Below are 16848 nucleotides of genomic sequence, written 5' to 3'. Positions count from 1 at the left end.
GCACCGGGACCATAGCCTTCCATACCCTACCATCCGTGTACCTATGCAAACTTCTCTTAAATGTTGAAATCCAGTTTACATGCACCACTTGTGCTGGCAGTTCTTTCTATACTCTCAACGCTCTCTGAGTGAAGAAGATTCCCCTCACATTCCCCTTAAACTTTTCACCTTTCATCCTTAACCCATGAACTCTTGTTGTAGTCCCACCTCTATCAAATCTCATCTCAATCTTCTACGTTCCAGGGAATAAAGTCCTAATCTATTCAGTCTTTCCTTATAACTCAGGCCCTCCAGACCTGGCAACATCCTTGTAAATTTTCTTTGTACTCTTTTATCTTATTTGCATCTTACCTGCAGGTAGCTGACCAAAACTCCAAATTAGACCTCGCTGCTGTCTATAAATCTTCAACGTATCATCCCATCTCCTGTACTCAATACATTGATTTATGAAGACTAATGTAAAGCTTTCTTTACGACCCTATCTACCTGTTCTGCCACCTTCAATGAATTATGGACCTGTATCCCAGATCCATTTGCTCTACAGCACTCCTCAGGGCCCTACCATTTTCTGTGTAAGACCTACCTTGGTTGGTCCTACCAAAGTGTAACACCTCGTACTTGTCTGCATTAAATTCCTTCTGCCTTTTTTTCAGCCCATTTTTCCAGCTCGTCTAGATCCCGCTGCAAGCCATAATAGCCTTCCTCACTGTCCAATACACCCCAAATCTTGGTGTCATCTACAAATTTGCTGATCCAGTTAACCACATTATCATCCAGATCATTGATATAATTGATGAAATAATTTTGAATAGTAGCCTCCAATATTGTGAGGAATTGTGAAAGCCACTTTATCACACAGCAAGCTCACCACCAACAAATTATCCCTTTTGTGTGATATTTATTGATGAATCATTCTTAATCAGGACAGGTATACTAAAATGACCATTTGCTGATTTATAATTCTGAGCTACCTCTTTCCCCAGTCAGAATATTTGCCATATGACGATTTGGCTGAAAAAGAAACTTAAGATTTTCTAGTCTTTCTTAGAATTCAGACGGTGATCCTAAAATTAACCGTATGAATTTCTTTCCAAAGTTACTCCACTGCTTCAGTAAGTCAGATCTGTGACATTGAAGCAGGGTTTATAAAGAATGTTTGAAGTGGTCAAATTATTGCTGTACTTTGTTGTAACTTTTGTCTTCAAGATATAGATGTAAGAGCAAGGATGTAATTTTGTTGAAAATGCTGAAGTGCAGAAGGGCGTATTTTCATTCAAGACACTGTAACCAATGCCATCATGGGATGCATTGTACAACTCTGAGAAACGAATATGCACAGGTGCCAGAATTAAACTAAGAAAAATTGAACTTGCATTTGGTATACCCTATAGCAAAATTATTTACTACTCTAGAATTTTTCCCCAGTGGTTACCTTTGAGATGCATTATTTAGTGTGTAACCCAATATACCTGACCTTACATTGCTTGAAGCTGGCATGAACAAAGGGGAGTGTTTATTTCAAAACGATGATGATCCCTGGCCTCAAACATACTGATTAAATCTCCTTGCACTTAACCGGAATAATGGAGATTGGGGTTGTGGGGGGGGGGGGGGGATGGTGCGGGGCTGGGAGAGGAATAGACCTGAGAGGAAGAGCTTCAGAACTTTGTGTGTTTTGGTGCCGAAATGGAGTTTAGCTAGTACAAGCTGGTAAATCTCCCATTTAGCCAGTTCATAACTAGCCCATCTTCTTCAGCAACAGAAACATTCAGATTCATGGCTTTTCAGACCAGTGTAGTTCATTCAAGGACATGTTTTACGTGAACATGGGATCAATAGTCAGGAAGCAATCAATGCAAATAGATATGTCTTTTTCTGTTTCACCGTAGTATAAATATGTTCAAATTTTATACATAAAGTTCCAAATACTACATTTTGGTTTTTTAGTTGCAAACCTAATCATTTAGTTTTGGTAGCCATTTTTGTTTTTAATTAATATATAGAAAGATATGTTTTTGAAAAAGTCGAGAGGAGACCAGAGTAAAATTACACACCTTGATAACTTTATTCAGTATTTTTTTTTTAAAGGAGCGCTTAATATCTTTGGTTTTTGGGCTGCTAAGACAAAGAAAACTAGATTTTTTGGATATTTATCATGACAAGATGCTCATTGCTGCAAGAAACATCATTAAACAGGTACATTTTGACTTATGTAATTAGTTTCTCTGGTATTGTTTTAGTACTGCTATATAAAAATCTGGCTTTGAGCTTAAGGTGTAACTGATATATCAGGTTATGTTTTATGCAATAAAAGTATAAAGATCCCTGCTCTTTTGACAATAAATTGAATAAAAATAAATACTGAATTTTCAGTGCACTTTAATTTAAGAAATAAAATGTAGACTGCCCCAGTACTTTGGTTTCTTGGTGACTGTATTGGGAACACTAAAGCTGCCATTAAATTGAGTTCAATGTGTTACTGACTGCCAGCTTTCTGTTAATGCTGTCAAGTCATAAGAAGATACAGTATTTATTAAAACCAGCTAACAGGCAAATAATATTAACACCTGCGTCTCAGGTGATTTGACTCAATCTTTAAATTAATTTATTTAGAGCAACATAAAATTGCGGTTTTATAGAGAATTACACAGGCAGTTTGTATTGTGAATAAACTTTTATGAAAGAGGGGAAGGGGTAACAGGGAACTGAAGACCAGTTAATGAAAGATCACTTGTCAATTAACTTAGGGAATCCATCAGCAGGAACTCAAACATCATATGAGTTTAGAAAAAAATAAATGAGATGTACAGTAACACACAAAATGCTGGAGACACTCAGCAGGCCTGGCAGCATCTATGGAAAAGAGTACAGTCAGGCCGAGATCCTTCATCAGGACTGGAGAAAAAAGGATGTGGAGTCAGATTTAGACGATACCGCTTCCCACCCTGTTGCTTGTAAAAATGCCATCCCCTTCTCTCAATTTCTCCATCTCCACCGCATTTGCTCTCTGAATGATACTTTTCATTCCAGAATGAAGGAGATGTCCTCCTTCTTCAGAGAAAGGAGCTTCCCTTTTTCCACCATCAATGCTGCCTTCAACCGCTTCTCTTCTGTTTCTGTCCCTATGCCACCTCCCTCTCTACCATTCAGAGCCTAAACAGTCCTTCCAAGTGAAGCGACACTTCACCTATGAGTTTGTTGGGGTTGTCTACTGTATCTGTTGCTCCCGGTTTAGTCCCCTGTATATTAGTGAGACCCAAAGTAGATTGGGAGACTGCTTTGCTGAGCATCTACACTACGTCTGCCAAAACAAGCAGGATCTCCCAGTGGCCCCCATCTTAATTCCACTTTCTATCCCCATTTTAATATGGCTTCCTCTACTGTTGCAATGAGGCCGCAATCAGGTTGGAGGAACAACACCTTGTATTCCGTCTGGGTAGCCTCCAAGCTAGCAGCATGAACATTAATTTCTTGAACTTCCGGTAATGCCCCCCCCCCCAACATTCCCCATTCCCATTTCCCTCTTTCACCCGCCCATCACCTCCCTTTGGTGCGCATCATCCTTTTCTTTCTTCCATGGCCTTCTGTCCTCTCCTACCAGATTCCCCCTTCTCGAGCCCTGTGACTCTTTCACCAGCGAAACATTTCCTTCCTCTTTACCTTCTCTGGATATTCATAATTTTGTACATCTCAACTAAATCTCTGCCTGAGTCATTTTCTTACAAAAAAAAAATGTGATTTAGTTAGTCGCTTCTCCAAACTAAATTTCTGCTCTTTTCCCAATCCTAGAACTTCCCGTTTTTTATTTTTCAACTTGAAACAGTAACTCTGTTGCTTTCCCAATAGATTCACCTTGACCTGCTGAATATTTCCAGCCAATCAACTTTCCGGCTCTTAGCTTCATCCCACCCCCTCCTGTCTTCTCCTATCATTTTGGATCTCCCCCTCCCCCTCCCACTTTCAAATCTCTTACTATCTCTTCTTTCAATTAGCCCTGACGAAGGGTCTCGGCCCGAAACGTCAACTGTACCTCTTCCTATAGATGCTGCCTGGCCTGATGCATTCACTGGCATTTTTTATGTGTGTTGCTTGAATTTCCAGCATCTGCGGATTTCCTCGTGTTTGCGTTCTCTGTTTTATGTTAGATTTTCAGGATCTGCAGTTTTTTTTTGGGGGGGTGGATATTCACTTGTTGAATTCATTACTACTTTTTCAACCTGCTCAACCTGAGGAAGTTCTACTTTACAATTGGGATTTCCATCAGTCCTTCTGCCTTCAACCTGAAATGTTAACTCTGTTTCTTCACACACAGATGCAGCCAGACCTGTTGTATATATCCAACATTTTCTATTTTTATTTTAGATTTCCCTTTTGTTGTGTGGATTTTCCCTGCCTCTTTTCACTTTCAAGCTGTTTTGTGTTTTTTTTTGAAAGATCAGCAACCTGAAATGTTTTATCTTTACTTCCACAGATGCAATTTACAGCTGAGTATTTCATGGAGATATATGGCAAAGAGTTAAATAGAGCATTTTATTTTCATATTTGGGAAGGCACTGGGGCCAGTCTTACTAAACAGTTTACAACTACATAATATCGTGCAATTTCTATTCTTGAACTTGAATTGTTAATATAAGCAATTTTCTACATCTAGAGGAGTGTGTGGATACTTATTTGTAAAATAAATTCAAGGTTTTTGAACAATTCGAGAACTGAAGATTAGAAAAGAAAGTGAATTGCAATACAAAGTAGGTCACGATCTTATTGAATGGTGGAATTGGATTGAGGGACTGTACAGCTCACTTCTATTTAAGTTTTAATTTGCTATCCTTGTCATTGAAACTGTTAAATTATGCTTGGTAGTCTGATTGTTGTTTGGAAGTTACTTTTGAAATATTAAACATGTACCAAAGCTATAGTTTTATACACAGACTGATCTCGGGCTCCCTGGTTGTGACTCCCTGTGTGTATATCTTGCAGATTGTGATTGAAACTATTGCACAAATGGATGAAATAGACACTGAAGTTGTTTTGAAGTAAGTAATTTAATCAAAATACAGTAAGTCATTCTGATGAGCTTGGCATCGTCAGTTGCTTCAGTTAGTGCTTAAGCAATTTCCCTGCTGGTTAAAAGTTATTTAAAGTCACTTTTACTGATGATAACTTAACATAGTACTAATTAAGAATCTTTAAATTTGGATAAATTGCAATGCTCTGATTAAGTATGTCCCGGGATTTTAGGACAAGCAAAGGCTCTGACAATAATTTTCCTCTCTCTTGCAACAGACATGTTGCTATCGGACTGGAAAGGGTCAATGATATTGTTAGTAAAAGGATAAAGGGTTAGACCAAAAAGCTACTGGTCAGTTAACTTCATGGTGTTAATGGGGGGAAAAAACAGTGAAATAAAATGAATTATCTGGCGAAAGGCAGGTTACTTAAGAACTATTAACATGGGTTTGTTATGGGGCAAGTCATGTTTACCTGTCTTGGTTGAATTTTTTTTGAAGAGGGCTATCAGTGATGGTAACACACACAAAATGCTGGTGAACGCAGCTGGCCAGGCAGCATCTATAGGAAGAAGTACAGTTGACGTTTCGTGTCGTGACCCTTCATCAGGACTAATGGAAAAAAGAGATAGTAAGAGATTTGAAAGTGGGAGGGGGAGACCCGAAATGATAGGAGCAGACAGGAGGGGGAGGGATGAAGCTAAGAGCTGGGAAGTTGATTGGCAAAAGGGATACAAGGCTGGAGAAGGGGGAGTATCAGAGGATGGATGGCCTTGGAAGAAAGAATTCCGAGACATTTTAATTCCACGTCCCATTCCCATTCCGATATGTCAATCTATGGCCTTCTCTACTGTCGAGATGAAGCCATACTCAAGTTGGAGGAACAACACCTTATATTCCGTCTGGGTAGCCTCCAACCTGATGGCATGAACATTGATTTCTCTAACTTCCGTTAATTCCCCTCCTCCCCTTCTTACCCCATCCTTTATTTTTATTTATTTATTTTTCTCTTCACTCTTTCTCTCTCACAATAACTCCTTGCTTGTTCTCCTTCTTCCTCTGGTGCTCTGCTCCCCCTTTCTTATGTTTGAGGCCCCTGAGTAAAAAGTTGGCTGCTGATGTCAGAAGTGTGATCGTATAAATGGCCATTCCAAGGTATAGAAAGTTATCAATGGACTAACTAGATGGGTACAGGGTGGCAATTAGAATTCAGGTTGGAGAATTTGAGTTAACTTATTTGGGGCAGGCAAACAAGGTGAAGAAATATAGAGTAAATAGTTGGATACCAAGAAGTGTTCATATTTGACCAATAGTTGAGGTGGTTGGGAAATATGTGATATGTGCCTTTTTGGCTGAGGCATAGAATGTTAAAGCAGGAATGTCAAGACAAAACAATATATTAAAAAAAGCACTTAGGCCACAGCTAGGGTGTTGGTCATTAGATTACAAGAATTATGTGATAGCAGTAACAGAGACTATTGAAGATGTTGGTCAAGCCTACTGAAACTGACTGGGCTGCATTTGTTTTTATTGGTATAAAAGCAACTGATGAGAAATATTTTTAAAAATCCCCAAAGAGCAATGGTGTCTGGAAATTATTGTTTTGAAAACATGATGAAAGCAAATCTCGTCACATTTAAAAGATTCCTGCGTAATCATTTGAAAAACCATCACCTATACGGCAAGTTGGAAAGTGGAATATCTTAAATGGCTCTATTGTTATCCATGAAAACAATGGGGTAAAAGGCCCCATTGTAATATTCACTGTTGATTTCCTTGTCTTGCAGTTGTGCCTTAAAAAATAAAAAAAAGTAGTTTGGATTAGCCTTTGCTTTTCCACAGTATTCTGTATGTACATATCTCTATGAAGCTGCCAGTCATGAACCAAAAATGTGTAAATGGTAAATCAAAACTCTTCCATCATGAAATTAATAAAACATAGACTTATAATTATATTTAAGAAAATGTCTCATTGTTCCCCTTGGTTATTCCACAAACAAGAGTCAGCCAGTCTTCCTATGCGTTAACTCTGGAATACTTCAGTCAAACGCAGTAATGGTTTGTTTAAAGAATGTAATTTCAATAATAAGGTATAGGAGCAGAATTGCATCATTCAGCCCCTCAACAATGTTCTGCAATGTTAACACGAGGAAATCTGCAGATGCTGGAAGTTCAAGCAACACACACAAAATGCTGGTGGAATGCACACAAACGCAGCAGGCCAGGCAGCATCTAGTGCTGCCGAAGGGTCTCGGCCTGAAACGTAGACTGTACCTCTTCCAGTAGATGTTGCCTGGCCTGCAGCATTTTGTGTGTGTTGCTCTGCAATGTTAGTTTGGTTGCTGCTGCTGTAAGCATCATCCATAAATTTGTTATACTGCTACTTTAATACTGGTTTTATGGCTGTCATGCATCTGAGTTGCGCTTTTATACTGCTGGACATTGCTTGTACTGGCTGGTTATTTTATTTATTGTTTATTTTATTTGTTGTTTTATAGCATTGAGTATGAGAGTTGCAAACTCATTTTCGCTGTATTGGTGCTGCATGACAAATTGTACTATGCAGTGACAATAAGGATATTTCAATTTCAATTAAAATCGGACAAACTAACTATTAATTTTATTATCTTTCCTCAACACCAAGCAGTGATCAATAATCATTTTCAATCTAAGGTTTTCATATTCTCAGAATGTATTCCCATGAGTTTACATGAATAAAAGAAATACTAATCTATCAGTATCTACCATTTAAGGCTCGCAGATCAGATGCGAATGCTGAATTTTCCTCAGTGGTTGGATCTTCTGAAAAATATCTTTTCAAGCTTTATTAATTTTCTGAAGCGAGTTAAGGTAAGCATCAGGTACACTTAGGATGTTTCTAAATCCATCTTTAAACAACTTTTGCTCAAAGAAATGTCAGTAATGCCCATGTAATTGACATCAGCCACCACTGTGACTTTTATATTTTAAAGTTGTGAACAGTGCAATAGAATTGCAGTTTATTTTTGACATGGATGGTGGTTAAGCTTGGGTAATACAAAGACTGCTTATTCTTGTCATGTTTTATTTTTAAATATTGTTGTAATATATGTAGAAGAGTTGAATAAACTTTAAGATTTATTGATTATTTGCTTAATTTCCAGTCCTATATTTATATTACATAATGGTTAATTGGAACTGTTCTCAGGTATTGTCAGTTGAATGACTCCTATACACTTACTTCCAAATAAATTAACAAATGTTTACATTTAAAATATTAATTTTAATTCATTGATGGGATGTGACATAACTGGCAATGCCAGCATTTGCTGTCCATCCTTAATGGTCCTAAATTGTGGAAGCAGTTAAGTCAATCATGCTGGTAGAACTAGTTGAATATTATCCAAGCAGATTAAGGAAGGCAGATTTTCTTCCTGAAGGAACTCAATGAACCAGGTGAAATTGTCAAACAATCCAGTGGTTTTATGATTATTATTATAACAGGGTCCATTTTTTTAAAATTCCAAATTTGTTTAATTTGTTAAAGTTAAGTTCTTCAGATGTCAAAATGGGATTTGAGCTTGTATTTCTGAAACAGTGATCCAGACAGGCCTGGTGATCTAACTATACTTTAGGCAGATTAGGCTATAAATACTGAATGGTGTATACCTTATATATTTATCTTTGCAGGCAACCCTGGTTACCATCCGTCGAGTTGTTTTCCTGGTATTGGACAAAAATCAGGAAAAGACCAGGGAAATGGAAGCTGTTTCTTGTAAGAAAACTACTGGTTTGGGTCATAGTCTGGATACAGAAGTAGCTTATTTGACTCATGAAGGCATGTTTATTAGTGATGCATATGATGAGAAAGAACTAACTTCATCAGAAGTAGAAACTGAACCACAGAGGACAGCCTTTCAAAACAATGATGCGTATGGCAGTGATTCAGCTTCTGAAGTGGAATGTACCACTGATTCATCATCCAGTAAGGAACACACATCTTCAGAAACGCCAGGGGGATTACAGCTCATGTAAGTATTTTCCTGATCTTACTGTGTGTGCCTGAAGTAATTAACTTTGTTTTTCTCTCTCTTATTTTGTGCACATCTAAGTCACTTTGACAACATAAAATCTTCCAGTACAAGGTGGTCATTTGGCTCATTATGCCTGTACTTTTGGGAAGGACTCTTCAGTTAGTCCTGCGCACTGATTCATGCAAATTTAAACTCAACAAGGGAGCCAGTGTACTGTACCACTGATTATATCCAGTTTTTGTTTTGCTTTCCTAATTTCATGCATTTGTCATTTTACTTTTGTTAAAGAATAGGATTACTTCAGGGTTTGTGTTTCAATGCTCTCAAGTTAGTGCTCCATTGAGCTTTTAACTTGTATTCCCTTCAAGTTGTAAATGTTCCATTGGTACTGGCATGACTGCTGCCTAACTGTTGTTCAGGTCTTGTTGCACACAGGCATTAGCTGTTTCATTTGCTGAGGAACTGTGAATAGAAATGTATATTGTGCAGATGCTCCTACATCTAACTTCCTGATGGAAGGAGAGTTCATTGCTGAAGATGGTTTGGCCATCTTCTCTAAGGAACTCTGCTGAAGTGTCCTGGGGCTGGGGTGATTAACAGCCACAACCATCTTCCTGTGTATGAGGTATGATTCCAGCAACTCAGACGTTTTTTCACTGATGCCCAGTGATTTTGGTTTTATGAGTGTTCTTTGGTACCACACTGTGAAATGCAAATATTGAGGACAGTCACTACTATCTTGCTTCTAGATTTCCACTTCTTTTGGTCCATGTTTGTGATCATGCTAGAATTTCTGTGAGCATTGTGCATCCATTCAGAATAAATGTTATGACAAGGTTGAAATAAAATTGGGTTTTTGAATCATTGTAGCCAAAATTGTGGCTTTCAAACAAAAAATAATTTCTGGGTTGTGTCTCAATTCCCATTGTACATCCAAAGGAGTTTCTGTTTTATATATTCATATAAATTTATCTATTCATTAGCTGAACCAGCAGCTAATTTCCCTCTCCAAAATGCCCTTGAGAAGGTGGTGATGAACTGCCTTCTTGAACTGCTGTAGTCTTTATGGTGTAAGTACATTCGCAAAATTGTTGGGGAGACAGTTCCGGACTTTGAGCCGGTGGTGGTAGTGAAAGAATAACAGAATATTTCAGAGTCAAGATGATGTTTGGTTTGGTGGGAAACTTCCTGGTTGTGGTGTTCCCATGTTGCCCGAGACCATCTAACTGGTCGAACTCGAAAGGTATTGTGTAGGTATCTTGGTGGGTTACTGTATTGCATCCCATAGAAGGTAAAAATTTGCTGCTACAATGTACTGGTGGTGTAGTGAGTGAATGGTTGGGATGGGTGCCTGTCAAGCACTATCTTCATAGTGTTGAACTCTCCTAGTATTCTTGAGGCTGAACTCATCCAGGCACGAGAGAGTGTTGACTTGAGCTTTGTAGATAGTAGACTGGCTTTGCAGGCTTCAATTATACCAGTACCCAAGAAGAACATGGTGACCTGCCTCAATGACTGTCATCCAGTAACACTTACAAACGTTTGTACATCCATAGTGATTAAGTGTTTTGAGAGGTGGGTGATGAAACATGTCAGCTAATGGCTGAGAAGTGACTGGATCCGCTCCAATTTGCCTACAGGCACAACAGGTTAACAGCAAATGCAGTTTCATTTCGCTCTTCACTCAATCCTGATACATCTGGACAACAAAGATGCATACACCAGGATGTTCTTTATGGACTACAGCATGGCAGTCAATTCTATCATCCCATCAAAACTGATCAATAAACTCCTAGAACTTGTCCTCATACTTTCTTGTGAAATTGGGTCCTCAATTTCCTTACTTGCAGACCCCAATCAGTTCAGATAAGCAACAACATCTCCTCCACAATCTCCTGCAGCACAGATGCACCACAAACCTGTGTGCTTACCCTTCTGCTCTACTCGCTTTACGCTTATGACTGTGTGGCTAAGCACAGCTCCAATACTTTATTCAGGTTTGCGGACAACACCGCTGTTGTTGACCAAATCAAAGGTGTGATGAATCAGCACATAGGAGGGAGACTGACGATTTAGCTGAGTGGTGCCACGGCAACAAGCTCTTACTGAATGTCAGCAAGACCAAAGAGCTGATTATTGACTTCAGGAGGAGAAAACCAAAGGTTCATGAACCAGTCCTCATCGGAGGATCTGAGGTGGAGAGAGTCAGCAATTTTCAATTGCTCTGTGTTGTTATTTCGGATAATAATGGGCCCTGCACGTAAGTGCAATTATGAAGAAAGCACTTGCAGCGCCTCTATTTCCTTAGGAGTTTGCGAAGATTTGGAAACTTCTATAGATGTGTAGTGGAGAGTATACTGGCTGAATGGAAAATTCTGTAAAATGTAGTGGATATGGCCCAGCTCATCACAATCAAAGCCCTTCCCACCATTGAACACATGTACATGAAATACTGATGCAGGAAAGAGTCATCCATCATCAAGGATCCCCACCACCCAGGACATGTTCTCTTTTCAGTGCTGCCATCAGGAAGAAGGTACAGGAGCTTCAGGACTCACCACCAGGTTCAGGAACAGTTACTACTCTTGAACCAAAACAGATAACTTCACTTGCCCCATAAGTGAACTGTTTCAACCACATCAAAGTTGCTGGTGAACGCAGCAGGCCAGGCAGCATCTCTAGGAAGAGGTTCAGTGGACGTTTCAGGCCGAGACCCTTCGTCAGGACTAACTGAAGGAAGAGTGAGTAAGGGATTTGAAAGTTGGAGGGGGAGGGGGAGATCCAAAATGATAGGAGAAGACAGGAGGGGGAGGGATAGAGCCGAGAGCTGGACAGGTGATAGGCAAAAGGGATACGAGAGGATCATGGGACAGGAGGTCCGGGAAGAAAGACGGGGGGGGGGGTGACCCAGAGGATGGGCAAGAGGTATATTCAGAGGGACAGAGGGAGAAAAAGGAGAGTGAGAGAAAGAATGTGTGCATAAAAATAAGTAACAGATGGGGTACGAGGGGGAGGTGGGGCATAAAAATAAGTAACAGATGGGGTACGAGGGGGAGGTGGGGCATAAAAATAAGTAACAGATTGTATCCCCTTTTGCCTATCACCTGTCCAGCTCTTGGCTCTATCCCTCCCCCTTACTCAGTCTTCCTTCAGTTAGTCCTGACGAAGGGTCTCGGCCTGAAACGTCGACTGCACCTCTTCTTAGAGATGCTGCCTGGCCTGCTGCATTCACCAGCAACTTTGATGTGTGTTGCTTGAATTTCCAGCATCTGCAGAATTCCTGTTGTTTGTGTTTCAACCACAACTGGACTCACTTTCAAGGACTCTTCACCTCATGTTCTCAATATTGATTATTTACTTATTGTTATTATTTCCTTCTTTTTTGCATTTGCACAGTTTGTTACATTTTGCCTGCCGGTTGAACACCCAAGTTTTTGTGGTCTTTCATTGATTCTGCTATGGTTATTATTCTCTGGGTTTATTGGGTATGCCCACACGAAAATGAATTTTGTGGCTGTATATGTGACATTTAAGTACTTTGATAATAAATTTACTTTGAATTTTGAGTTACTCACCACAGGATCCCTAATCTCTGACTTGCTCTTGTGGCTTTTGCATTTGGCTACTCCAGTTAATTTTCTGATCATTAGTAAACCCAGACTATTGACAGTGGGGGATTCAGTGATGGCAAAACCATTTTAAGTTAGTTGGATTTTCATTATCCTTCACTCATTTTGAAGGTACCTTGTACATAAGTAATGAAGTTTGGCTTTTGCTGTTAGTTATGGGTTATGGGTTGTGAGATCATTCAACATCTATGTTGGCTTAGTCTTAAACTTGGATAATATATAGTCAATGGAAAGTTGTACCCTCCAAAAAGGAAAAAAAATGTTTTGAAAGGGAAAGAAGGAAGATAGCTTTTATATTTCTTCACTAAAATTGTTTCTGAAAGTTTGTAGTAAGTCCCATTTTTGATTTCAGGGTCAGTGACGACTCACGACTTACAGAATTAGAACTTGGCAGAGTTGCCAACAATATTCAAGAACTTCTGTGCAGTGCTTCCGACATCTGCCATGATCGGTGTGTTAAGTTCCTTATGGCTAGAGCTAAGGTAAATTGCTTTTCAGTTCTATGTCATAGTCACATTAAAATTGTAACTTTATGTGTAAATGTGACCCTACATCAAATAAGCAATTTAATGATCTAAGCTTTACTTCTCTAGAGGTTTTAAGCCTTCTTATTTTCTCCCTTGCGCTTTTTAGTAATTATATGAAACCTTTCTCCTCAATTTATTTGTACTGTGTTTTACCAACTATATTGTAATCACTTATTGGGAAAAATTGATTTCTAATTGCCATTATTTTCATTATACAGACCTAATTGGATTTATGTATAATTTAAGTGTAAATTCTGTAATGTGTCAATTGCCACAGTGCTCTAAAGTTTGAAATACCGAATAAATCATTTACACAAGCCTGCAATTATGTAAATACTTGGACTTGTAGTCAGACTTGTATTTTTAACTTGTTTTTTATGGACTCTCATTGTGATTCTGTGTATCTCTTGCTCTTCGATAAGCTGTGTTGCTTCTGTACGATCTAATCCTACAGACAGTGTATAAACCTCAACCTGATGATGACTCCTCAATCTTTGTGAACATGCTTCCTTCAGGACGTTTGACCATTTCTGATCTGACCTTATTCAGCACTACTCTAACTTCGGTGTTGTTCTGCCTCCATTTTGTTGGTCTGTTGGTTGACTGTGTCTACAATTCGTCCTCCTAGTTGTCTGATGATCTCGCTCCTAAATAGTTAATGTTATAAAAGGTTCTAGATGATTTCTCCCCATAAGAACCTAGATTCCTATTATTTTTCATCATTGTTAGAAAAGAATTTCCTTGCGGTTATATATCATAATTTTGTAGACTTTTGTTTGAACCCTGGGTAGCTACTAACCAAAGTTTGGAGGAGACTTGGTCAGAGCACTGAATCTTTTTAAATAGTAATATTTTGCCATTGATGAGAAGTGGTGTAGTTTTGAATGCACCTTCTGTTAACACTGAAACCTTTTGATAGCAATTAGAAACATAAAATCATAGAAAACCTACAGCACAATACAGGCCCTTCGGCCCACGATGCTGTGCCGAACATGTACTTATTTTAGAAATTACCAAGGGTTAGCCACAGCCCTCTATTTTTCTAAGCTCCATGTACCTATCCAGGAGTCTCTTAAAAGTCTCTTATCCACCTCCACCACCGTCGCCAGCAGCCCATTCCACACCCTCACCACCCTCTGCGTTTTAAAAAAAAACAACTTGCCCCTGACATCTCCTCTGTACCTACTTCTAAGCACTTTAAAACTGTGCCCTCTTGTGTTAGCCATTTCAGCCCTGGGGAAAAAGCCTCTGACTATCCACATGATCAATGCCTGTCTTTTCACCTTTGCCAGGTCATTTCTCATCCTCCATCACTCCAAGGAGAAAAGGCCAAGTTCACTCATCCTATTCTTATAGGGCATGCTCCCCAATCCAGGCAACATCATTGTAAATCTCCTCTGCACCCTTTCTATAGTTTCCACATCCTTCCTGCAGTGAGGTGACCAGAACTGAGCACAGTACTCCAAGGGAGGTCTGACCAGAGTCCGATAAAGCTGTAACATTACCTCTTGTCTCTTAAACTCAATCCCATGGTTGATGAAGGCTAATGCACTGTATGCCTTTTTAACCACACAGTCATCCTGTGCAGCAGTTTTGAGAGTCCTATGGACTAGGACCCCCTCTGATCCTCCATGCTGCCAAGAGTCTTACCATTAATACTATATTCTGCCATCATATTTCACCTACCAAAATGAGCCACCTCACACTTATCTGGGTTGAACTTATCTGCCACTTCTCAGCCCAGGACATCCTATCAATGTCCCGCTGTAACCTCTGTCGGCCCTCCACATTACCCACAATATCCTCAACCTTTGTGTCATCATCATATTTAATAACGCATCCCTCCACTTCCTCATCCACAAAGAGAAGGAGTCTCAGAACAGATCCCTGAAGCACATCACTGGTCACCAACAACCATGCAGATATCACCCATCTACAACCACTCTTTGCCTTCTGTGGGCAAGCCAATTCTGGATCCACAAACCAAGGTCCCCTTGGATCCCATGCCTCCTTACTTTCTCACTAAGCCTTGCATGGGCTACCTTATCGAATGCCTTTCTGAAATCCATATACGCTACATCTACTGCTCTACCTTCAGCAGTGTGTTTAGTCACATCCTCAAAAAATTCAATCAGGCTTGTAAGGTACGACCTGCCTTTGACAAAGCCATGCTGACTATTCCTAATCATATTATGCCTCTACAAATATTCATAAATCCTGGCTCTCAGGATCTTCTCCATCAACTTACCAACCACTGAAGTAAGACTCACTGGTCTATAATTTCCTGGGCTATCTCTACTCCCTTTCTTGAATAAGGGAACAACATCTGCAACCCTCTAATCCTGCAGAATCTGTCCCGTCCCCATTGATGATGCAAAGATCGTTGCCAGAGGTTCAGCAATCTCCTCCCTTGCCTCCCACATTAGCCTGGGGTACATCTCATCTGGTCCCGCAGACTTATCCAACTCGATGCTTTCCAAAAGCTCCAGCATATCCTCTTTCTTAATGTCTATATGCTCAAGCTTTTCAGTTCACTGTACGTCATCCCTACAATTGCCAAGATCCTTTTCCGTGGTGAATACTGAAGCAAGTATTAAGTGCCTCTGCTATCTTTTCCGGTTCCATACACACATTTCCACTGTCACACTTGATTGGTCCTATTCTGTCACATCTTATCCTCTTGCTCTTCACATACTTGTGGAATTCTTTGAGGTTTTCCTTAATCCTGTCCGCCAAGGCCTTCTCGTGGCCCCTTCTAGCTCTCCTAATTTCATTTTTGAGCTCCTTCCTGCTAGCCTTATAATCTTCCAGAAATCTATCATTACCAACTTTTTTTCGAATCTTTCATCAGGTTTTCATTTCTTCTTGACTAGCTTTTCAGCAGCCTTTGTACACCACGCTTCCTGTACGCTACCATCCTCTCATCTCATTGGAACGTGCCTGTGCAGAATATCACACAAATATCCCCTGAACATTTGCCACATTTCTGCCATACATTTCCCTGAGAACATCTGTTCCCAATTTATACTTCGAAGTTCCTGCCTGATGGCCTTATATTTCCCCTTACTCCAATTAAACACTTCCCTAACTTGTCTGTTATTATCCTTCTCCAGTGCTATGGTAAAGGAGATAGAATTATGATCACTATCTCCAAAATGCACTCCCACTGAGAGACCTGACACTGGACCCAGTTAATTTCCCAATACCAGATCAAGTACAGCCTCTCCTCTTGTAGGCTTATCTACATAGTGTGTCAGGAAACTTCCCTGAACGCGCCTAACAAACTCTACCCCATCTAAACCGCTTGCTCTAGGAAGATACCAATCAATATTTGGGAAATTAAAATCTCCCACCACGGTGACCCTGTTATTATTACACCTTTCCAGAATCTGTCTTCCTATCTGCTCCTCAATGTCCCTGTTACTATTGGGAGGTCTATAAAAAAAACACCCAGTAGAGTTATTGACCCCTTCCTGTTTCTAACTTACACCCACAGAGACTCAGTAGACAATCCCTCCATGACTTCCTCCTTTTCTGTAGCTGTGACACTATCTCTGATCAACGTGCCACGGCCCACTTCTTTTGCCTCCCTCCCTGTCCTTTCTGAAAGCCTGGCACTCTAAGTAACCATTCCTGTCCTTGAGCCATCCAAGTCTCTGTAATGGCCCCAACA

The 16848-nt window shown here is 39.9% G+C and overlaps 1 protein-coding gene across 3 annotated transcripts in view; it reads left to right on the top strand.

Annotated features, from left to right (window-relative positions):
* The window catches only part of vps54 (VPS54 subunit of GARP complex), a 90527-nt gene that overhangs the window by 31974 nt on the left and 41705 nt on the right, over positions 1-16848 (top strand). For all 3 annotated transcript variants that reach the window (XM_063056092.1, XM_063056090.1, XM_063056091.1), the window contains 5 exons: positions 2089-2196; positions 4978-5033; positions 7760-7856; positions 8676-9016; positions 13001-13130. In XM_063056092.1, coding sequence (XP_062912162.1) covers positions 2089-2196; positions 4978-5033; positions 7760-7856; positions 8676-9016; positions 13001-13130 — 732 coding nt within the window. The remainder of the gene's footprint in view (positions 1-2088; positions 2197-4977; positions 5034-7759; positions 7857-8675; positions 9017-13000; positions 13131-16848) is intronic.

Source organism: Mobula hypostoma, chromosome 8, assembly GCF_963921235.1.
Source record: "Mobula hypostoma chromosome 8, sMobHyp1.1, whole genome shotgun sequence".
Classification (NCBI taxonomy): domain Eukaryota; kingdom Metazoa; phylum Chordata; class Chondrichthyes; order Myliobatiformes; family Myliobatidae; genus Mobula; species Mobula hypostoma.
Note: the sequence above shows the minus strand (reverse complement) of the source record. Positions and strands in the feature narration are given on the sequence as shown.